Source organism: Spinacia oleracea, chromosome 4 (assembly GCF_020520425.1).
Source record: "Spinacia oleracea cultivar Varoflay chromosome 4, BTI_SOV_V1, whole genome shotgun sequence".
Lineage (NCBI taxonomy): Eukaryota > Viridiplantae > Streptophyta > Magnoliopsida > Caryophyllales > Amaranthaceae > Spinacia > Spinacia oleracea.
Genome location: NC_079490.1, coordinates 13,525,267 through 13,549,540, shown reverse-complemented (window position 1 = coordinate 13,549,540; position 24,274 = coordinate 13,525,267). Strand labels below are relative to the sequence as shown.

Sequence of the window (24,274 nt, the reverse complement as noted above, 5' to 3'; positions counted from 1 at the left end):
TTGGGGTATTTAATCTTTCACACTTTTCCATTGGGTCATTAAATCTTTCCATTTTTTCAATGTTAGGTTATTGATAAAAGTAAAAACATTATAAATAAAAGTAGTTTGTCTTGTTTTAATAAAAAAAATAGAGGATTCTCAATGCACATTAATTAGTCATTAAATCGCATATAAAATACCAAACGTAAAAAATATTTTGGGACAAAGAGAGTAACATTTATTGGAAAGTGACTTTACACTAGTTAATGTTGAAGTCGATTGATGTAAAAGCTGATCCATATAATTTTCGTTCAAACAATCAATTATATATATTAACCTATTGTGAAACGTGGAAAATTAAATAAATAAATAATACTCCCTTTGTTCGTTTTTAGATAATAAACAAATAATAAATCTATATATATTATTAAATCTTCAAGGTAATCTATGCCATCACGCCATGTGTTGCAATGACTTGACAAATGACATGGCATCGTCGCGCCATGTCATATGCCATGTCATATCGCACATAATTTTTTATTATGTCCACACCAAAAAATGATGTTATCCATCCTTGAAACCATGACCTCTCATATGTTAATGCAAAGTTTCCATCACTCCAACGATACAACTTATGACTCTAAAACAATTAAAAATAGAGAAAAGACGTTCTTTTGAATGTATACAAATTTAATGTGCAAGTTTATCTATTTGAGTAACAATTTATGATAACAATTTTTTATTTATTTTATATTCGTTAAGTAATAAAATCATTGCATTTATTTAGATCAAACATAAACCCATCAAATTAACAGAGAAAAGAATCCTTGAACCCATGACCTCTCATATGTTAATGCAAATTTCTATCCATCACTCCAACAATACAACTTATGACTCTAAAACAATTAAAAAAAAGAGAAAACTCGTTCTTTTGAATGTTTAAAAATTTAATGTGCAAGTTTATCTACTCCGTATTTGAGTAAAAAATTATGATAACAATTTTTTTTTATTAGTTTATATTCGTTAAGTAATCAAATCATTGCATTTATTTAGATCAAACATAAAACTATGAAATTAATAGCGAAAGAATAGGGAAAAACTATATTGCGCTTTCTTTTAGATAATCAAATGTGTTTTTTTCCTCTAAAATGTATTTTGACTTTGTAGCTCAATATACAATTGTAACTTAACAAATTTGTAAAGTAGTACAAAAAATATAGTTTTTCACAAATAAAGAAAATTACTAAAATATTTAGTACACCAATTGTTGGTCAACCAATTCTATTCTTATACTGAATATGAAATTCATTTTATTTTCAAACTACATATATAAAGAAATTTATAAGTAGATTTTAAAGGAAAAAAATAAAAATAAACTATATGCAACACCCCGGTGCATCGCAAGGGACACTAACTAGTTATACCAATTAAAAATATTTAGATGAAATATTTGGACTTTGGAAGGTAAACGAGACTCCATTTTCATTAATTAATAAAATGAAATATAGAATATCACAATATTCGAACATCCATCTGGTCTCGGCCCTCTATACGGCTGCGAATGAGCTGATATGTTTACTAATAACTTGCGAAGAAGTTGGGTCAAAACTCGTTTATTAACTAATGAACGAGTTTGAACAAAAAATCTAGCCTCGATAAGTAAACGAGCCAAACTCGAACAATATCACGTTCAACTCGTTAATGTTCACAAGCACTCGTTTACAGCTCATTAATTACTCGGTTTATAGGCTCGTTTATATGCCCTTTTATAACTCGCTCAAGCTCGAAAAAGTAATTTAAATGGAATAAAATATAAGTTTTTAAAAAATAATATGACCCTTATATGTTAAGAAATGTATAAACGGAAGCGAATATATCATGTAGTATAATATCCCATTGAATATTCCAGCCATACATAGATTTTTTGAAGTTTCTCCTTGATTATATGATTTAAATCAATTTAACGATTTCTCTAAGCTCGTTTAGCTCGAGCTCGGGTTCAAGCGCGAGCCTGCTCGAGACATCCTAATGCTTAGCGAACAAAGCTCGAATAGCATATTACAAAAGCTCAACCCGGTTAAGCACGAGACAAGCTCGAACAGTGAATATCCTTATCAAGCTTATCTCGGACATGGTAAAACTCGACTCGTCTCGTTTGTAGCCCTAGCCCTCAATCACTATGTGGATAATCATAATCAATTAATCATGCTCTTTTGTCTTTATTATTTTGTCATTTGTTCTTTTTGTTTGGAAAAGAAGACATGAAACATGACTTACTTTGGTGGATAAACCATATTATTTGAAAACCATATTATTTGAAGTTTGAGGTTAAGGGTTCGATTTTTGTGTAAATAATGTTTCGAACTTTTAATTGTGATACTAGTTTCAGGTAGACATGACCGACTAGGAATTGGTTATTCTATAAACACAATGCAACAAAAACTTTCGACCCACCGCTATTCGTAACATAAAAATGCAGCGCGAACAACTTTCATTAGGAGTATAAAATCCGAGACTTTCATATACTCGGTATTTCATTCACCCATCCCAAAAAACTACCTTATGAAGTTTGATTGAATAAGCAAGAGGTTCAAAACTTGTAAAATCCTTCTCGTAAATTAAACTAACCCGCTCCGGCCGCAATTCAACGAAGCACAAAGTGACTAGGCAAAAAATTTACATGTTCATATGATCAACTCATTATACCCGCACAAAAGCTAAACCATAACCCTACACAACACATTATCAATACGATCAAATATTCAAATCAAATTACACTCGTTATGTAACCGTCTATAATCCGTATACCCTATCCGACGACTCTACTATATACGGAGTAAATAAATAAATAAAATATAGTTGTTCATGTCAAAAAGATGGCCAACATATCACGAAAAGCCCATCACTCTCAACAACCTTTACTTTCTATCCAAAAAGTATTGAGATAGTTTCCATTCCTTCCTTCCTCCCTCCTTCATCCTCCCAAAACCACCATTTTCTCTCTCCTCCCATTTCTCTCCCGTGTGCAGTAATAATAACACCAAAATTATAATTAAACCGCTCCTCTGATTTGATGCGTCCTCTCTTCACCTCTCCAATCAAAACCTCCCTTTCCTTCTCTCTCCCCTCCTATAAATCCCCCTCCACTTCTCTCCGATCTCCTCTCTTTCTTCTCTCTTCACCCGTACTTCCGCCCTTTTTCTCTCTCCGCCGTCTCCTGCCTTCGTTCTCCGGCGATTCAAAATCTTTTTCTTCTTCAATGGCGACGGCTCCTCCGCCGAGGTCTACCACGCCGTCGATCGGAGTCGGAGTTGTTGCCAATGATGTAGGCGTCTCTAGAAGGTCCTGGAACAAGTTCAAGCGCGACTCTACTTTCTCCCTCTTTACTCCATTTGTTATCTCCCTTGCTGCTGGTGATCTTCGGCTTGAATCTTTCCGCCATTATCTCTCTCAGGATGTTCATTTCCTCAAGGCCTTCGCTCAAGCGTCAGTAGTCTCTTGCTTCTCTTTCTATCGCCTTCTTCTTTGTGTGTTTGTTTGATAATCGAATACGATGAGAAATTGATTTTTGTTGTTTGTTTCAGGTATGAATTGTCGGAAGAATGTGCGGACGACGATGACGATAAAATTGCAATTTCGGAGCTGAGAAAGAACATTCTGGAAGAACTGAAAATGCATGATTCTTTTGCTGAGGTACTGGATTCTTGACGGAAATTCGCATTATCTTATATTTTTATCAACAGTAGTGTAATCCGTTATCGTAGTTTAAGTGTGTGGAATATTTGATAAAGCCTGAGAGAAAATAGATTATTGTGTAGGATGTTTATTGCTGGCTTGAAGCAAGTTACGATGATCTTCTTTTTCTTGGCGTTCTGTGTTTCTTTTATGATTAGCATAATAGCTTGAACCTAGATATTTATTCGGATGATTGCGCTTCAATAACTTCTGGTTTCTTGTAATCCGACTTCGATAACTTGTGTTTTCAATGTTTTGTTTCTAAGAGAACTTGTTCGCTTTGGTAATGAACTGCTAACGGAACTATGCTTAAGTAATGAGACACAATCATCAAATTACTTGGTAGACGAGTAACACATATTTATGGATGAAACTCACCTAGCTAAGTCCCCCAAAACCTTCTCCAAACCTGCTGGAGATTGTCTTAGTAAACAGGCATTGGTCCTTCTTTGGCAAGGGACAAAGAGATAGGTGTGGAGATTGGAGAGAAGGAATACTACTGCAGGGTCAGGGGGAATCTAGTTTGGATGAGACAGTTCCAATATGCCTTGTTAAATTAGCTTTAGAAACCTGATTACAGAGCAACTCATGTTATCTCTTTTATAATTGTGATTAGATCCTGTATACAATTACTATTCACTTATTTAGAATCATCGCGTTTCTTATGTTTTGGTTAGATCATCAGTGTCAATATCAGATGATGAGTTTGCATGTTGATGAAGAGGGCTTATTTTACACGAGGCATGTTGATTGTAGATTTGATTAGAATATTACATGCAGTGTGGACCAACCTAGCATGCATGAAAGATTTGGTTTAAGTACAGAAAATGGGATTTGTAATTTGAAATGCTAGGCAAGGCTCATAGTACCATGTGTAGTTAGAAAATGCTTGAGAGTCTAGTATTGGGTTCAATTGATGAGGAGTGAAATTTATTTGGCCCTTTTGTTAATACATTTACTGGTGTTATCTATGAATTGTGCTATGACTTCCTGTATTGCTCCATCTTCTCAAATCTTTTTGTGTAAAAGAATTAAAGCCTGCTTTCCAAATTGCTAGAGTGACCCTTGACTTGAACAAGCTAGCATGTGACCCATTTCTTTATAGGGGTATTGTAAGATTAGTAAGCTCCTGAACTGAAGTTATAACTGACAAGTTGTACATGCTTCTAAAGGCCATTTATCTCCTCCAAATTTTGTGTCATTGTGATTGCCGTTTTACCAAGTCCTCCAAAATCTTGTAAACATCAATTTCTATATAAATGTGAACCTTAGCCCTTAGCCCTTAGCCCTTAGCCCTTAGGTAACAAAACAGTATTGTCGATGCAACACTAGTAACGATATTGTTTTTCTTTTGGTATGACTAAGGTCATGTTCTGTTCACCTTATTTCCACTTATTAAAGGAAAAATAAGTTCAAATAAGTTCAGTTAAGTTTAGATAAGTTCAGATAAGATAAGTTCAGGAAAAATAAGGGTTGGCCAAGTACAATTTATAACTAAAATAAGTTTTGATAAGTTCCAATAAGTTCAGATAAGTTCAGTTAAGTTCAGATAAGTTCAGATAAGATTATTTCAGGATAAATAAGTGAAAATCAGGTGAATAGAACGCAGCCTAATGAGTCTTCCCAATTATTTACTAGTGTGACGTCTAGCATACTAGTATTATTATTTATAGAAGAAATTATTTCTTCTTATAAAACAATTCGGTTTTTTTTTAGTTTTTCAAATTTTACCGGCACATTTTTTACCATTAATACTCCTTCTGTACTTATTTAAGAGATACACTTACCTTTTCCGGCCGTATTTATTTAAGAGATACACTTGCCATTTTTAGTAACTTATCAACCCCACCATCTAATTAAATAATCTATCTACACCCCATCCCCACCCCCCATCCCCTAAACATGGTCCCCACTTGTTTTACTTATTAAAATATCTACTCAACCCCACTTGTTTTATTACTTTATTTCATTCAATTCTTTTTCTTAATACGCGTGCCCGACCAAGTGTATCTCTTAAATAAATACGGAGGGAGTATCTTTGATTATCTTTTAGGAAAAGTTATAAAAAGTTGATTTTTAAATTTATATTACCAATAACATGCTTCCCCCTTCTTTTTACTTGCACCATTTGGAGTTTCACGCTTACCAATGATGATTTTGACCATTAACATCTTTAATTATCTTTAAAAAATATAAAATGTTGATATTTTATAAGTAATTGTTGAGACGAATTTAACAAGATTCTACGTGACTATGTTTTCCTTGCATATAAATCACGAAATATGGTCATAGGAGAGTGTGCCAAATAGTGTATAAGTCCAATTGGTGCAAGTATTCACACTAACATTTGCTTTTATATATTAGTAAAAAAATAAGGTCAAAGTAATATACTTGTGAATAGCTCAAACATTCATTACGGAACAAGTTAAAAAAAAAGGAATCATATGATGTTCCAGTTAGGTGTTGCCGTGTTGGATGATAATACAGTGTAGTCTCGGTGTTAACACTTAGGAAATGACCAGGATGAACTGGTATTTAGCGTTATGGTACCTGAGAACACATTTTCTTGCTATTTTGTCAATTATTATGTATCATCAACTAGAATGCTAAAGGCTCATGAAACTAGCAGCCTGGTTGGAAATGATAATTTGTTTCATTTTAGGATCCATAGGGATTTGGGACATTCTCTACCCAATATTCTGTATTAGTTTATTTTAGTTGCTGGATTAGATGAACGAGGCTTGCTTCACATGGAAATCAGATAATCAAAGTACTGGTTTCAACCCAAAATAAACTTCATGGTTGATTTTAGTACCTTTTTTGTGAATTGTATGTAAGTAAATTCACTAGAAGGGGATCAAAGAGAGAAAATGCCATGATAACAGAGAAAAAGTGGTGATGTGATAGAGAGGATAGGAATATTAATATTTAAACCATCGACTATTTCTTGAGAGGGAAGGAGGAAATTGTGGAATTTTATTTTTGGGACTCAGGTAATTGTTGATTTGCTCTGGACATTCTTCTACGACATGGGGGGTTTGATTCATTAGGAGTACTGCCAATTTTCCATTCAGGATTTATGATTCTCCATCATTTTCCCCAATTGATTTACTCTGTGCGTGTTGGCTGTTTGTTCGCACTAGAGGGTATGGATGTTTCAGATTTTCTTGATGCTGAAGGAAAAGAATGTCACAGGCCAACTTCGGTAGAACTTACCTAAATTGTCTCTTTTAGTTTTTATTACTTTTGGGGTGCTAGGATCATGGAGTATCATTGAGTGTAATCTTGCTAGGTAATTGGATGTATTTGTTAATTGTCATAATGCTTTTTCCCACATACAAGTTGAAGTTTATAATTTGTGGATGCTGTATAAGAATTGTCATAATTAATAGCAGATTAATATGTTTTTCTTTTGCCTGTCAAATATACTAAATTGCATATTCGGTCTGTACTGTGGAGCTTGATGCTACTTGCTGGACCGTGAAGATGTCAATTTTTGTTAATTGATATCCTTTTGGGCATAAAAAAACTATCCATGTAGAGTAGTCAAATTGGAAAATTTTGTTAGATAAATTCATTAGAGGGATTTAGTCACTTTATATACGTCAAGGTTATTCATACAGAGATAGATTCATATACTCCAGTTTGTCACCTTCAAATTCAATACATCTTCGTTTCAGAAGTTGACCACTGATTTTAATCAAATCATGCCTTCGGCCTTTTCCCTTGAATTTTGCATTCTTTTTTGTTTGGTTTTATTAAATTTTGAAGCTGTGCTTTTATTAATGTATTTTTGTCTAATTGTCTAGCAAATGGTGTGGTGTTTTATGCCTTTTTGTGCTCTATCAACTTTTCTTTTTTGGATTATATCTGTTGTTTAATTAAAATAAAATTTATAGCTTATTATTGATACATATCATGCTTACAATGTTACAAAAATACTGAGATGGCTTTTCCAAACAATGATAAAGCTTTGTGACACAGCACTTTGGTGCATCTTACGAAATGATTGAAATATGCATTTAATTTGTTATGAAAATTTCTGCAGATATTTGTGTGCTCTTATGATATGATTTTTGCAGGAATGGGGTTCCGACCTTGGCAAAGAAAGCTCCCGTAATTCTGCAACTCAAAAGTATATAGATTTTCTTTTAGCAACAGCTTCAGGAAAAGTTGAAGGAGTAAAAGGTCTAGGTAAGCTTGCAACTCCATTCGAAAAGACAAAGATAGCAGCTTACACTTTGGGCGCAATGACACCTTGTATGAGGCTATATGCCTATCTTGGGAAGCAGCTTCAGGCTGTGGTGGATAAAGACGCCAGTAGTCACCCCTATAAGAAGTGGATTGACAATTATTCATCTGAAGATTTCCAGGTTTGTCATGGTATTGAGCTGTTAGTATAGTTCTCCATTTTTATGGCTTAGGGATAACGTTTAACCTATAATGAGCAATCAACTAAGTTATTTCAATTTGATCCAGGCATGCACTTTGCAAATCGAGGAATTGCTGGATAAGTTGAGTGCCTCTCTAACTGGTGAAGAGCTTGATATTATCGAGAAGCTTTATAAACAGGCCATGAAGCTTGAGACAGAATTCTTTGCGGCACAACCTCTTGCACAAAAGACCGTGGCTCCCTTGTGGAAAGAGCTTAATCCTGAAGATTGGCATCTCACGCTATTTTCAGATTTTGACTTGACTTGCACAGTTGTTGATTCGTCTGCAATATTAGCTGAAATTGCAATTGTAACAGCTCCGAAGTCTGATCAAAGTCCAACTGACAGTCAAATTACTCGGATGTCATCTGCTGATTTGAGAAATACATGGGGTGTTCTCTCGAGGCAGTACACAGAGGAGTACGAGCAATGTATCGAGAATATTCTATCAGCGGATAAAGGTATCTACATCATATCATGGTTTTTATTTTTATGTATTTTGAGGGTTGGGGGTGGGGTGGGGTGGTGGTGGTGTGTGCAGAGCCCTTCTGTGTTTTGGTTTGTTTAATTTTGGTCATTTTTTTAGAAAAAGTTGCTTATTGGAGTTATTGCTAGGAGTGGAGTTCAGTTATGAAGCTCTGCAAAAGGCACTCGAGTTACTCGCTGATTTTGAGAAAAAGGCCAATGCAAGGGTGATCGAGTCCGGAGTCCTCAAAGGTGTGAACATTGAAGACATCCGAAAGGCTGGTGAACGTATAATCCTTCAAGCTGGCTGTACTAGTTTCTTCCAGAATGCTGTACATAAAGAAAATCAGGATGTGAATTTCCATGTACTTTCATATTGTTGGTGCGGTGATCTGATCAGATCAGCCTTTTCATCAGGTAAAGTGCATCTTCTTAACTAGCTTCTTCTATTTAGTGTTCCCTGGACCTCTATCATTATGCTAAGTGCGATAATATTACTACGAAGATCTGCATGTTGTTTGCTTTATTGGGAGTTCTAAGAACATTTTGTTTAGTGAGGTCATTTCTGATGATTCTGTTGTTAATTGTTATGCACCAGAAATTAGCTCATTATTGGTTGGATTATTTACACCCTCTTTGCATGGATTCAAATCCTCTACAGTAATTTTTCCGGAGTTTCATAGAATGAGTGCAATCTTAACCGTCTGTCTACCATATCCAATGGCCTAAATTTTTATTTGCATTTTTTAAACAATCTTCAGAAAATAGAACACAAATGAATAAAAATATTCCACTCCACAAGGAGTTATGGAGTATATATAGTGATTAAAAACTCCTCCCTCTTCAATTTATTATACGACCAATTCGGATTCTATTGTTTATTGCTTTCTACTTGCAAGTTTAAGAGTTTAAGATGAAATATCTCAAGGTCTATGAAAATTACAATTTTATTTGTGGGTTAATGCATGATATTTTATGTATGGAGTACCAATTTAACTTTTACTTTCAATCTCTCTGACTTTCTCTATTTTAGTTGTAAACAGTATCAATTTTACAACTAGCTCATGACTTATCTTTGATGAGAGAAAATAAAACATCACCAAACTAATTAGAGAGATTAAAATTGAGGAATATATGAGTTCTAAAATTAGATATGGTTAATTTGTGATCATTTAGATGGTTGTTAAGATTGCACCATTCTATGAAACTTTAAGAAAAAAATCACTCTAGATGATTTGGATCCCTCTTGTATAAGGTAACATAAAGCGGTCTTAATGAAGCTTCTGTGATTTAACCTTGAAATATTTGGTGTCAATTTTGATTTTAGCTCATTACCTCCTACAGAGATGTGATTATCAATGAACTCACATGTTTGTTATTGAAGCTGTATCAACTAGGACATGTATGTTGGATGCAAAGTTCTTTACCATTCCCTTAAACAATTTCATGTCGGATGAGCTGATAACACAACATACTTCCTATATTGCAAATGTTAGATTAAGTGAATTGCAGAGTCATATTTTTTTTATTAGTGAATCCAAGTTTGGGGGAGTGCTGACTTGGGACATGTATTTGAAAGTATATTATGCAACCCTAAGAGATGTGAACTAATTGAGTAATTGGAAGTAGTGAAAGAATGTAGGTGGTTATTGTTATCTTTGTTGATGGGGGTTATTATGTGTGGTTACTCTTAGTATGATTTGTATGTTAATACCTCAGGTTCCTGCGTCCTATGTCTTTGGGTTGGATAGGTAATATATTCAGTTTTTTATGTGGTCAATTGGTTGTTATTCTAGTGTCCTGAACTGAAAGTAGCTTTACAGAGAAGAGTATCTGTCATTTGAAAATCTAAAATAACTATTTTTCATTGGCATTATTTCGGTATACCGAAAAGTTTCATTGTCTCATATCTGTGCTATTGGTAGTGTAATGGCTATTTGCACTGCTGTCTTGAGTGTCTTCACATAATGAGTAGCTTGGAGATTGGGTCCTGGGTACAGGTCCTAGGTTAGAATAAAATTACAATTTGTTGAGGAAGAGTAGTAATGGAAGCCAGAATTATCTCATTGCCTCCCTTAATGCCAACCCAAAATATAATATTCAGTGATTGGAACATGATTTCAGTTCTTCCATGGTTCTTAGAGTTCTCACCAGTTTGCCCCAATATTCTTCCAAATAAACAAGAAGTTGCTAATATTTTTTTTTTCTGGACCCAGGGGGGTTGGATGCATTAAATATACATGCAAATGAATTCATATATGAAGACTCCATTACTACTGGTGACATCATCATGAAGGTTGAATCTCCCATTGACAAACTTCAAGCATTCGATGAGATATTGGTTAATCGTGGTAATGACAAGAAGAACTTTAGTGTATATATAGGGGATTCAATTGGTGACTTGCTTTGCTTACTCAAGGCGGACATAGGAGTCGTCGTTGGATCGAGTTCAAGCTTGAGGAGACTTGGGAGTCACTTTGGTATTTCATTTGTACCATTGTTTGAAGGTTTGGTTAAGAAACAAAGGGAATGTGTTGAAGGAAGTTCTATCAGTTGGAAGACCAAGCCTGGTGTTCTTTACACAGCTTCAAGTTGGGCTGAAATACATGCATTCATTTTGGGGTGTTAGGGTTGATTCTTGCCTTGGATGAGCCAATTTTCATATTAGTTTAGGATTGAAGCAACTGCCATATATCATAGGACATGCATACAAATTGGTGGCTGGTTTTATTATGGGCCACGGATGAGCTATTCTTTTTTGCCTTTTTTGTCTACAAGCATAGCATCATCGCTATTTTGGAGATTTAGTTTGCTACCCTTTTCAGCTGTGCACGCTGGTAAAAAGTGTGATACCTACAAAAGCTGCTATCTAGACTTCCCCTTTTAATTCCTTGACGAGGTTAATGCCATTTCTGAACTGTTGATATGGTGCTGTGAAGTATTCTTTGGCAGGTGCGACATGATCTTGGTGGTTTCAGAGAGAGTTTCTGCAGTCGCGTTAAAATCTACTGTAATGGCCTCTTTGTTCTGTCAATGGCATTCCTGTTCAATTTTTGGGGTTATATAGGAACTTAGGGAACATATTATTGGAAGTTCGAATGGAACATGTAATTGTTGTATCCCTCATAAACTGTTTTGTTAATATTCAAAACTTTGATTCTACTGGTGAGCTCTGATCTATTTGTTGGCTAAGAAGCAGGTTCTGGACAGTTCATTTTTATGCGTATCTGAATTTTTTACATTTAGTTGGTGTTGATTTAGGACAGGTTTTAAGAATGCTTTTGTGCAGCAGTTCATGTATTGCTTACTTCATCAACAGACCTTGATCATCAGTCTGGTAAGGAATATGTTTTTGTTCAGTTTGGTTGATGTTTCTCTGTTGGCGAATCCTGGGTTCTACTCTGTTCATGAAAATCATTTCCCAAGTTACCGGTATGGTCCATATGTTCAGTACTACTCTGAGCATTAGTTACTTGGCTTTCTCTTTGTATTCGTATAACGACAGATTTAGTCATCTCAAATAGGAGTATAAAAAAAGTTCATGTACATCTTTAAACGATGGTGTCATCAGATTTTGTAATTGGGCTACGCTATAAGGTGATTAATAAGGAAGTAAATGGAACCAAAGTTTCATTAAAATAAGGTTGGGTGAGGAGTGAGTATTAAAAGGTCAAATCCACTTGGTCCATTCACAATTCATGAAACTCATAGTTACTTTTTGCATTCAACAATTAGGTAATGCCACAATAATTGAGCTTACGCATAGCATTTTTAGTTTGGGTACTCATTAACTCACTTTTCTTTTACCTTTTATGATCTTTGGTGGGTACCCTTTTTTTTTTCTTTCTTTTTTTTTTTAAAAAAATTATTATTATTATTATTATTATTATTATTATTATTATTATTATTATTATTATTATTATTATTATTATTATTATTATTATTTTGTAAATGATCTACGAGACCAATATAAATTTTACAAATAGGACGGGGGATTTGAACGTGAAATTTATTGTACACATGTCCTCAGTTTTAACCACTAGAACAAGACATCATTTGAATTTTGGTGGGTATTTCTTATATCTTAAGTTACTTACAACAAAGAATTAGTGACTAAGTAGGCAAGACTCCTGAATTATAATGGACCACCACAACAAGTTTTTGTTAAAGATCTCTTTAATTGTCCGTCTCCAAAGAATGTAACTAATTCCCACGTCTTAAATACTCTAATAGTCTAATCTATACTAATATTTTAAAACACAATGTTTGCATAAAGTGACGCTATGTGTCATATCTTTTTATTATTTTATTTTGTTGTTAAATCATCATTTATATCCATCCTTTCACTTCTCCTCCTTAATTAGATGTTCACTTTATTTCAAAATTACTTTTATTTATGTCATATTCTAAATTTAATTTCATTATACTCCAAATGCTTCACATTTTATTATTTCAAAATTTACGTATAATACTTTATATTACATAAACGATGTAACCGATTTTTTAAATTAAGATACTTATGCATCGCACGGGGTAAAAACCAGTTAAGAGTTAAGGGCTAGTTAAAATTTGGTTCACAAAAGTTAAATTTCAACCCATCTATTAATTAATTAAGAGATAGATTGAACTACCACTATGGCACTATATATCAACACCATTGATTTTTACTTGGTTTTTCTTAGTGATGTCAATTTACAAAAAATAAAAAATGAGGTTAGGTTTGTCGAATGAAGATTTGTGCTTGGTGGATGTCATCAACTCATCATACTGTGGGGACCCTTGTAGTGAGTAGTTCAGTTGTACGGACATTGCGACTTTGTTTTTAATTTTTTTTAAACTTTGAACAGTAAGCAACTGGCTAGCCGCCGGTAGTCCGTCCATTTGCACTTGGCAACAACTTTGTCATTTTCTTCTTTGTCATTTTCAACACTATGAACTTTTTTTTTTATTTAATTATACATTCCTTCCTTTTTTTCTTTTTTACAAAAGATCATTTACGGAGTAAGATTGCCGATGAGGCAATGATGTATTGACCATATAGTTACTCTATCCGTTTCGAAATACTCGCTTCGATTTAATTATTATAGAGTTTAAGGTAATTTAATTGACTTATTATCTAATTAGGTGATACTAGTTGATAGTGAGACATTTTTTAATATAGTTAGTGAAAAATGTGTCAATATTTTTAAGGGGGAGAAGGGGGGGGGTGTGTTTGGGGTACATGGGACCATAAAATAAATTGTGAGGAGAGGTGGGGGTGGGGGTTGAATTTTTAATGTTTTTGTAAGAAAGTATGAATATAGGTGGGTCCATGGTTAAATGAGAGAAATGATGTAATATTAGTAAAAGTATGTCATTTATAGAAATAGGGCGAGTATTAAGAAACAACTTTATAAGGAAAGCGGGACTAATATTAAGGGACATATGGAGTAATATTAATGGCATGTGTACGTTAAGTCTTACCCTCTCGAGTTAACATTCTTATGCTTTCATTTATAATTTGCATTGCCCTCATGGTTCATTCACAACACCAAAGATAAAATGATACTCCAAGTGAAATTGTTATTGGATCACCTTAGCACCTTGCTAAAATAATTAAATACTTAAAATGTAGCCTTGCCCGTCCGTTGAAGACCTTCTCGTGTAGCCCTTGTAGGACAAGTGGACAACGAATTGTTACTTTTTCCACAGGATTGTTAATTAGTACTCCTTAACTTTCTCGGTTTCAAAATGTTTATCGCATTTTCCTCCTTCATCTATTTCACAATATTTAATACACTTTTTATGTTAAAATGACCTTGATAATATTTCAGTATGGTGAAATATGAACTTTGTAGATTACAGAGGTTTTTGTTTTAGATGATCTGGTCAAGTCATATAGATTTCAACTCTTTGACGTGATCATTCAAATTGGATCAATTTAACTTTACATGAAGTAGGTTTGAAAATGAAGGCCACATGAAGAAATCAATAAAATGGAAAAAGAAGGAAAGATAACATCAACAACAACAACAACAAAAGGAGGGGGTCTAATAATTTCCTTGAAGACTTGATAGTCTTATCTTCAAAGGGTACCTATCACAAACCTAGTCAACTCTTGGTGGACCAAATTCTTCAGTAATGTTGATTTTTCACCAAATTATTCTATGTTCTAGTGTTCTATAGAGAACTACTCCGTATCTTGGAATTCTAAGGATTTAAGTTTGAATTAAACTAAGGGTGATGTAAATTTATAAACTTGGCATTTTGGTATTGGTAAAAAATTTCTAATTGTCAATTCGTAAAAATTATCAATCGTGGAAGGTGAGTTTTAAATCTTGATTTTGTTAAAGTCACAACATTTACTACCATACATATCTATTCTATCGTGAAACGAGTGACAATATTATGAATTGTAATGCAGTCGAGAGGCAACAACTAGCAGGTGGTTTTGTGTGCTCCTAATATGTACGTACAATAAGTCAATAAAATGTGAGGTTCGAATACGATCATTTCTTTCTTATTTTGTTCTCCCTCTTTTCATATTCTCCTTGCATTACGTAAAAATGTAAAATGATATATTTTTTTTGTTTGGATATTGTAGACAACAAGTTTTCTTATTTTATTTCCTTAGATAAGTTATGTTACAGTCTTGAGAGAAGATTTTCCTAACTTTCCTGTAACTTTTCTATTTTTTTTTAAAATAGTTACTTCGTATATATATTGTTCTTATAGGATATTTTTGTTGTCTCTCCCCCGTCCCTCTATTTTCGAATTTCCTCGCATTTACACATGGTTCCTTTCTTCTCCATCTTCACCACAATGATCTAGTCTTGATCATGGCATGTCATCGATATTTGTGATGCTAGAATGTGAAACAACAAACATATATAACCATGCCTTAACTAACATCAAGTCCAAATTGATATCTGAGAGTAGAATCTTTCTATTTGCATTTCAACACAATGTGTTTTCAAACCACATTAACTTTGCCACAATGCCCACAAAGTACTCCTTATATACTTCTTTTGTTAGAAATAATTGTATCATTTTGACTTTCACGTTTGTCAACGCACAACTTTGACCGTTAATATCTCTAATTATCTATTAGTAAAAATAATATTTTTTGATAATTTCAAAAGTAGACATTGAGACTAATCCAACCATTTTTTATACGGTTTTTTCATGAAATGCCCCTGAGGTTTCACGAAATTCACCAAATACCCCTGCGCGTTTCAAAATACATAGTATACCCCTATTTTCTCATATTGTTAATAATATACCCCTAGACTTAACGGACGTTAGTCCTCCGTTAGCTGCAATTTACCATTTTACCCTTATGTGTTGTTTGGTACGATTCTTTACTTAAATCCCCACTCAACAGCTCTACCCACCCAAACTTTCTCTCTCATCCCACCCAACCCACCCAAACACTCTCTCTCTCTCCTCCCACTGAACCAAAACCACTCCTCACCGTCGTCACCACATTCCCCTGCTACCGTCGCTTCTTCCTAACTTTCCAAAGATGAGCCTTTGTTCTCTCATTTCACCCTACCCCTGCAACACCACCATTATCATCACCAACAAGGCAACAACAAAAAATGACGGAGTATCCAACAACTACACCAACAATTACAACCCTAATTTCAATTCCAGTCATCAAGAATCGCCTCAAAAATCTTCAATTGGTGTTACCATAGCTGATGCTACACTCTCATTCAGCCTCTTATTATCTCCGCCTGTTTCGGCTGCTGCTAATTTGACGGCTTCTGATCAATCGTCCGATGAGTATTTCCGCGAAGATGAGGGATTATTGGGGGATGATATGGCATTATCGGTGCCCAAATTGTGGACGAATGAGGGTATTGTGAGGCGGCTCGTTCACCAGTTCTTCTTCAGTTTCATCTCTTCCTTTTAAATTGTGGATGAATTCTGGCACAATTGTCTCATATGTTGTACAGAATTCGAGGGAAGAGAAGGAGATGAACTCTGGTCCAACGAGTCCCACTGAAGATGGCAGTGAGGTGATTTCTTTGGTGGTATTTGTAACTTGGCTGAGATCTTTTCAGCTTTTGAATGATTTAGTTATAGGGTTTTTGAAATCAGGGGATGTTGATAGGGCATTGTGGGTTTTAGGTGTGGTTCAGGGAATGGGTTGAGTCCTAAAACTGCCATGCTGATTTCGGTTATTTCAGCTTTGGGAAATTCTGGGAGGGTCGAGGTTAAGTCGATGGCCAGGTTTGCGAGGTGGTGGTGGTTTGCCAAAGAGGCGTGGGTCAATTATTTTCCCTTGCTTAAGCTATCGGCTGCTTTTGAATCACCAGAACTACTGTAGTTGGACACCGAGACCTCAGCCACACTGTCCGTGTACTCCGAATCTCACCCATGAGAAGTTAAAGAGAGAGAATTTGTTTGGGAGGATAAATTGAGTGACTCTGGCGACCAAAGCGATTGATCCAAGAGGCCTTCATTTGGGGTAGTTGATAAGTAGTCCTCCTTCTATGCAATGTTTTTTCCTCACCCTTGTCATCGTTAGGAAACACTAGTTTAGCTTTTAGCTATTATCTGATTCTTGAAAAAAGCTTGGCTTCTCAGCTTTTGATCCTTAAGATTATTCACCTCCACTTTCGAAGTCCTTAGAGACAATTTGGCAGTCGAGGAAGCAAGCTGCAGTCTTCATGACAGCAGGCCTAGAAGTTCTTGGATTATCACCAACATTAGTCTTACTTATCTTGTTAACGAACCTAAAGAAGATTTTTGTAAAGCTTTTTAAGCAATGTCATGTATCTAAAGTGATCTTGGAAGAATACAATACTCAATTTCTTAATTTACAGGAGGCTTAACTTTGTAATATCCATGTTTATTGATGGAATATAATCTATGTTTATTGCTGGAATTTTTTTACAAACTGCTCTACTTCATTGCGAAGAAAATTAGATATGTAAACTAGCCGTTAGATTCAAATTTTGCAGTTTAAAAGCAGATTGGGTATTTGGTTCAAGCAAGTTTACAAATAAGTGTATATTATGCAAAAAGTTTATAAATATGTGCATTTGGTGAATTATAAACATGACTTAACGGAGGACTAACGGAAAGTCATAATAGGGGTATTTGGTGAACAGTATGAAAAAAATAGGGGTATACTATGTATTTTGAAACGCGCAGGGGTATTTGGTGAATTTCGTGAAACCTCAGGGGCATTTCATGAAAAAACCGTTTTTTATATAATAACATTTATATTTTATATATGTGTAAAAAGCGAGTTAAATTTAATATATGAATAGTGCATAAAGTGAAACTGATGCAACTATTTCTAAACAAATGAATGTTATTTTAGGGCTAATATAATTTTCAATCTGTCTCAATCTAAAATAGGTATGTTATTTTAGGGCTATACATAACAATTATTTGTGTGGTATACCCAAAACTTCAAGATCACATCTGTTATAAATGTATTGTATTGTGGATGCCCATTATACCCCTAGCATCCTTATCCTATATAATACATGTATATGTACATATTATATTGACGGAATAAGATTATAACCGCTTGTTTCTCTCTTCCTCTCTTCCCCTTTCTCCCTACTTTCATAATACGTTATCAGCACCATCGCTAACCAACAGAAGATAACAACGAGAATTACAAACGAAATACAAAGAAAATTGTCTACATTATTCCGCCAAATTGTGTCGCAAGTGCATGTACTTAGTAAGTTTGATCTTCTTGATTATTAATAATTTTTGATTGGATTTTTTTTTGGTAATGTTGTTTGCCGCATCAAGCCTGCAATTGATTATGATTGTATTGTTTTTATTTTAACATTTTTTTTTCAACTTGCAATTATGGTTATCACTTAACCGTTTTTTTTTCTATTTCATTAATCTAGTGTTGATCTCATGGTTTTATAGTCTTTATGTACATACTTCTGATTTTTTGGCGGTATGTCTCATGTATATATGCTAGTTGCTTATTTACTATCTAATATCTTGTTGCACTTTACTCCTCATACTATATATATTTATTATATCATTCTTGATTCTTAATGTGTGGCGGTTAATTATGAGGAAGGTATGTATATTATATGGACGATGGTATAGGTCGCAAGTTGCGACAACAAAATGTTGTCGCAATCTTACGTGTCGTCATTTCATTGGTACAAATAAGCACCATGTAGGCTACACATCATCAATTTATTTTTACTATCAATTCAATATTTTTACTATGAAAATATATAAATAAGGCAGTCGATACAAAGAAGGAAACAAATATTTATTATATTCATAGTAAATATATATTTCCTTTTATCTTATAAATTACATTAAAAAAAGAAAAATTATAATCTAATAATTTTTGTGCAATTCAAAAAATACATCAATTTAATTTAAAAAATGGATAATTTTACAATAGCCACAATAAAATGGTAGACATTATAATAAATTAAATCTCAACCATTAAATAAAGGGGACTATTCTAGACCATTGATTTTGTAAACCATTTTATAATTAATTAAAATACCTTTTACAATAAAAACAAACGAATTTAAGTACCATTTTCATCCACGAACTACATAGATAGCGTAGAACAGGCAGTTGAAAGGAATTGAATAAAATTTATGATACTCTTCGATTTGATCCTTGATGTTCTTGCGAGAATCAAATTGGGAAAATTACTGTTGTTTAATTCATCACATCCTTTACTTAATGATTTTTATAACCTAAAATTCAATTCATCGATTACAATTGTTCAATTAACCCCAATTTTTTCTCCTCTGGGTTGAACAACTAATTTCTCGAGTCTCCAAATTACCCCTAATTTAAAAACTTCGAATGTCAATCTAATTTCGTTGTCAAGACATTTTGATGGTGATCCTATTTCAAATGATTTCGTTGATGTTTTTCATCAATAGAGTTTCAATGGTTGAACTTAAAGATTGGGGATAACAGGAGTTAAAATAGATTTTTTTTCTTCTAATTTCCTATACAAATTAGAATTATTTTTCTGAAATAAAAAATTACATTATTCAATTTATAAATTAGAATATTAAGATTTTCCTACTTTTTTTATGACATATTTAATAGGTTAAATAATCTAAATATTTTAGTTTCCAAATACATTTATGACTCATAGTCATGCCATGTCACCACTGTGACACGGCTTAAAGGTCGCATGTTGCGACCTTTATCATTTCCGATATTATATATGTCATGAATTTCTTAATCATGTTTGATGTTATTTAGTCTTAGTGGATGGTTAAATTTTCGTTTGTTATAAATGTAGTACGATATATGTTGATGACGGTTTCTTAAAATTAGAGTCAATATTTTTGAGCACCTCAACATCCTTTGGAAATATTTTCCAGGTTGTTTTTACATTTTGCTGGAACTTTGTTGTCTTTACCCCATTTTTTTGTTTAATCGTAAATTTCGTGATGATAAAGGTGGTTATATAATCATGTATTGTAATTATGTTATAATTTACCTATGGTAAATGTGTTTTTATGCTGTGAAGCTTATGATTTATTATGATTTTATAGCATTATACATGCTTTAGACATTGTATTATTTTGGGTGGTTTTTATTATGACAAATCTTGTCTATGAATTTGGAGTAATTGGTTTTGGACAACGATTTAAACGTGGATGATTTCTTGATCACCACTTCTGAAGGAAATACCTGGTTATTAAAGTCTAAGGATGCCCCTCATACATCAGTGAGAATAGATTATGAAGAGATGTATTTAATGGGTTGAACAATTTCTCCCACAATAGTTAAGAATAGAATATTTGCAAAGATTAGGGGGAGATAGCTTTTAAGTTTACAAAATAATGGTATATGGATTAAAATGATACATAGATGTTAAATGTGGTACAAGTTTTTGTTCATAAATCATTGACTCTCTTTATGAACACGGGTATGAGTTTATGATATTGATATCATCCTGAAGATGAAGAAAGATGAATATGTTTATTGAAATTGATATGTGCCATAATTTCAATGAATACTCCAGAAGAGTATAAGCTATCTTTCCATAAGTTTTGTTAAATTGTCTTGCAATTACAAATGAGACACCAGTCTGTGTCGTTATATCACATCAGAATATGTTCAAACTATAGTATTTTATAATTAAAGTGATCACTTTGGGAAGATAACCAACAGTTATCGAATGAAATATTATATATGATATTATATACGTACGATGTGATAATTCAGGCCATCTGGGTTTAAGAACACCCGTCAAGAGAATTTGAAAATTCTTTTCAAATAAAAGTTTATGTGCTGTCTTCCTCACATGTTGTATATATATATATATATATATATATATATATATATATATATATATATTTAAAGGCAAGACATAATGATGAAGTTGAGTTGTATTTCAATCGAATAGTTATAATGAATCGATTGAGAAAATAAATACAAGAGATATTAATTACTTTGAAAACTTGTATAATGATATGATAGTAAGTGACCCGAAGTTCACCAAAAATGATAGTAAGTGACTTGAAGATCACCAAGAAGTTTACAAGTGTTTTGTGATTGATTTAAGTATCATAAATCTCTTGATTGGGGCAATCATACGTCAGCACGAAATGAGAAAATACGAAAAAAATAAAATACAACTGCATAGTGCATATACTCCCCATGATTAATATTAATCTCCAGAAGAGAACGAAAGTATGAAACATTTATTAAAATATACGTTGAAAAGTGCATTATTAGTTGGTGAAAGTTTTTATGCCCCATAATATATTGAAAATATTTTCCCAACTTAGGGGGAGACGAGCAAGAATAAGTTGGCAAAATTAAAAGATATAATATATTGATCCCCATATATATGAGTAAGTTTAAATGCCAATTGTATGTCCTCGAAGTATGTTTGGACATAAATATCTATGACTTGATTATGTTAAATTGTTACATGTTCAGATGCATAAATGTGTATAATGGTCATAGTGCTCGATGTTACTATAATTATCTTGCCAATATTTATTTAAATCTCTGCACCTGAAGTGTAGATTATATATACGGTTCCAACATAATGATGAATTATAGATTATTTATATGAAAAGGCAAGATAATGCAGTCGATAATATTTTTGAAAAGAAAGAAAACACTATTATATAGTGTATGAAATACCCTTGAAGTGGTATAGATATCTGAACTATAACAGATGGCCCATGAGAAAAGGTGAATGGTACCTATTGAATAAGTATTCAGATATCACTAATGAATAGCATGCACAATATATGTTGAAGGATTTTGATGATACCGGTATATGATGGAACTGAAATATAATGCATATGCGAGAAATAAGGGATTGAATAGGGGATTGTAAATCTATGTCTATTTTGATGTAGACATCATTATAATGATCAAATGAGCTCATGGACCTGAAGTCCAACAAGTTATGGATTTGAAATATCCACAATGTACAGTGTTTTGCATACGAGTCTTACATTCATATACTTGTGTAGTTAATAGGTAAATGCATCATGAATCATGCGTCATTCATCATACATTTGGTTTTTTTTTATGTTTTATCATGGTATGATGTAGATTATCCAGTTATAATTTCATATTACATGTTTCAAAACTATTATGATATCGTATATGAATATGCATCCAAAGAATGGTAAGACGGATTTGCAACTTTATGAATATTATAAGAGCAGTTCCTTACTCCAATGGGCGAATAGTTGCGAATGAAGTATATAATTAATGTTGATTTAAATAGCATGTTATGAATCATGCAAATAAGAAGAGTTCTTGAAGAACTTATACACGATGTTCTTAACATCTAGCCCTTTAAGTTTTGCATATGAATATCGCAACATTGATGAGATATTATCAAAACTCTTAAAGAGTGATTTTGAAATGCCGTCTCAACCAGTAGTTTGAGTACTTGAGAATTATGAAATATACATATTAATTTATTCACGGCAGAATTCTTGGACACATACGAGTTGATTCATAATATAAGATAAGAATATGTAATGTCCTTGCATTGAGTTTTATTTTATGGTCCAGAAGAACCATAAATTACATTTTTAGTTATATACCCTAAGTTGGACAGTGACATATTATTTATCATGTATTGTCATAAAAGTATGATTAGAGAAATTTTGATCAACATTGATGATTACTACTACTTATGACCTTCAGAAGAAGGTTTATATATGTCCAATATGAAAGTATACATTTTGTAATATATATTATGTACAAGAAAATATATTTATTTCACTTCAGGTATTGTTTTCAAAAGTTTGGTGATATAAATACTCACCTAGCGCATACAACTGAAGATTTGAAAATTCAAGTCCAATGGTGGAGAATCAAATTTCAAGGAGCTACATGTTGATACATTTGAAAAGTTATCAACAAGATTATATTCATTGAACTTGAAGATCTAAAGTGATGTATTCATCAGGGGGAGAAAATACGCGTTGCACTCTTTTTCCGTTAACCATGGTTTTGTCCCATTGGGTTTTCCTGGTAAGGTTTTTAACGAGGCAACATCCCAAGCGTATTATGATGAGTGTTGTACTCTTTTCCTTCACTAAGTTTTTATCCCACAGGGTTTTCTTAGTAAGGTTTTTAATGAGGCATCATTCCATGTATATTACAGGGTCATTGTATTATTTTAGATAATGGACATCCAAGGGGGAGTGTTATAAATGTATTGTATTGTGGATGCCCATTATACCCCTAGCATCCTTATCCTATATAATACATGTATATATACATATTATATTGATGGAATAATATTATAACCGCTTGTTTCTCTCTTCCTCTCTTCCCCTTTCTCCTTACTTTCATAATACATTCACTATTGTAAAAACATTATTTCGATCTCCTCCTTTTTTTCTACTTTATTTTGTTTCCAAAGTTGGTCCTCATCATGGTACAAACCATTTTAAGTTCTATCAATTTCCACCACCTTTTTCCCTCTTATAATCTTTCACAACTTTAAACCTTTTCTTTTTGACAGTTTTCCTATTCCTTTTCTTTGGTAAACTACAACGCAGGGTTTTTGGCCCCCTCCCCTCACCCTGGACATTTGCAGGTGTCCTTAACTAATTGGTGACCTTTTATTTTCTGATTAAATTGCTTTTAAATATAAGAATTTAATTAGAAAAATAAATATTGGTCAATAAGATTCAGTGTCTTTTTGTGTATGATATGATGTGATTAACTTGGAATTACTCCTTTCTTTTCTTTTTGTTTTTTACATCTGTCATTTTGCACGTTTATTAACGATTAATTAATGTACATTGAGATTTCTCTATTTTTCACTTAAATAAGGATAATTACGTTTATTTGTAATGTTTTCACTCTTATCAAAATTCTGATATTGAAAAATGAGAAAAATTTAATGCCCCAACAGAAAAGTGTTAGAGATTTAATGGCCCAATGAATTTAATTGGTTAAAATAATCATTGGACACAAATTTTGATAGAATATTAAATCATTTATGTGATAATATAAAAGGAAATGTAAAGAACATTTTGAAACATCCAAAAAGAAAAACGTAAAGAACAAAAAGAAACGGAGGGAGTAGCTTACACGGGTGAATATAATTGGACCACTTTGGCATTTTATTAGGGCTATATGTTACCCCATGCATTAATCAAGTTAATTGTACGGAGCTAGCCCTTCATTCGCATCAAAAGAACCAAAAT

At 33.1% G+C, this 24,274-nt stretch overlaps 1 protein-coding gene and 1 long non-coding RNA gene across 2 annotated transcripts; both read left to right on the top strand.

Moving 5' to 3' along the window:
* The first annotated feature begins 2,904 nt into the window (after nt 1-2,904).
* On the top strand, nt 2,905-11,826 carry LOC110791173 (bifunctional TH2 protein, mitochondrial). Its single transcript, XM_021995923.2, has 6 exons — nt 2,905-3,465; nt 3,564-3,672; nt 7,797-8,087; nt 8,194-8,608; nt 8,763-9,029; nt 10,829-11,826. Exons 1-6 carry the CDS (start codon nt 3,053-3,055, stop codon nt 11,239-11,241), a joined length of 1,908 nt encoding a protein of 635 aa, XP_021851615.1. The 5' UTR covers nt 2,905-3,052; the 3' UTR covers nt 11,242-11,826.
* A 6,252-nt stretch (nt 11,827-18,078) lies between these two features.
* Nucleotides 18,079-23,349, top strand: LOC130460071 (uncharacterized). The gene is made up of 2 exons (XR_008919952.1): nt 18,079-18,300; nt 22,842-23,349. It is a non-coding gene; the product is annotated as an uncharacterized lncRNA (long non-coding RNA).
* The last annotated feature ends 925 nt before the right edge of the window (nt 23,350-24,274 follow it).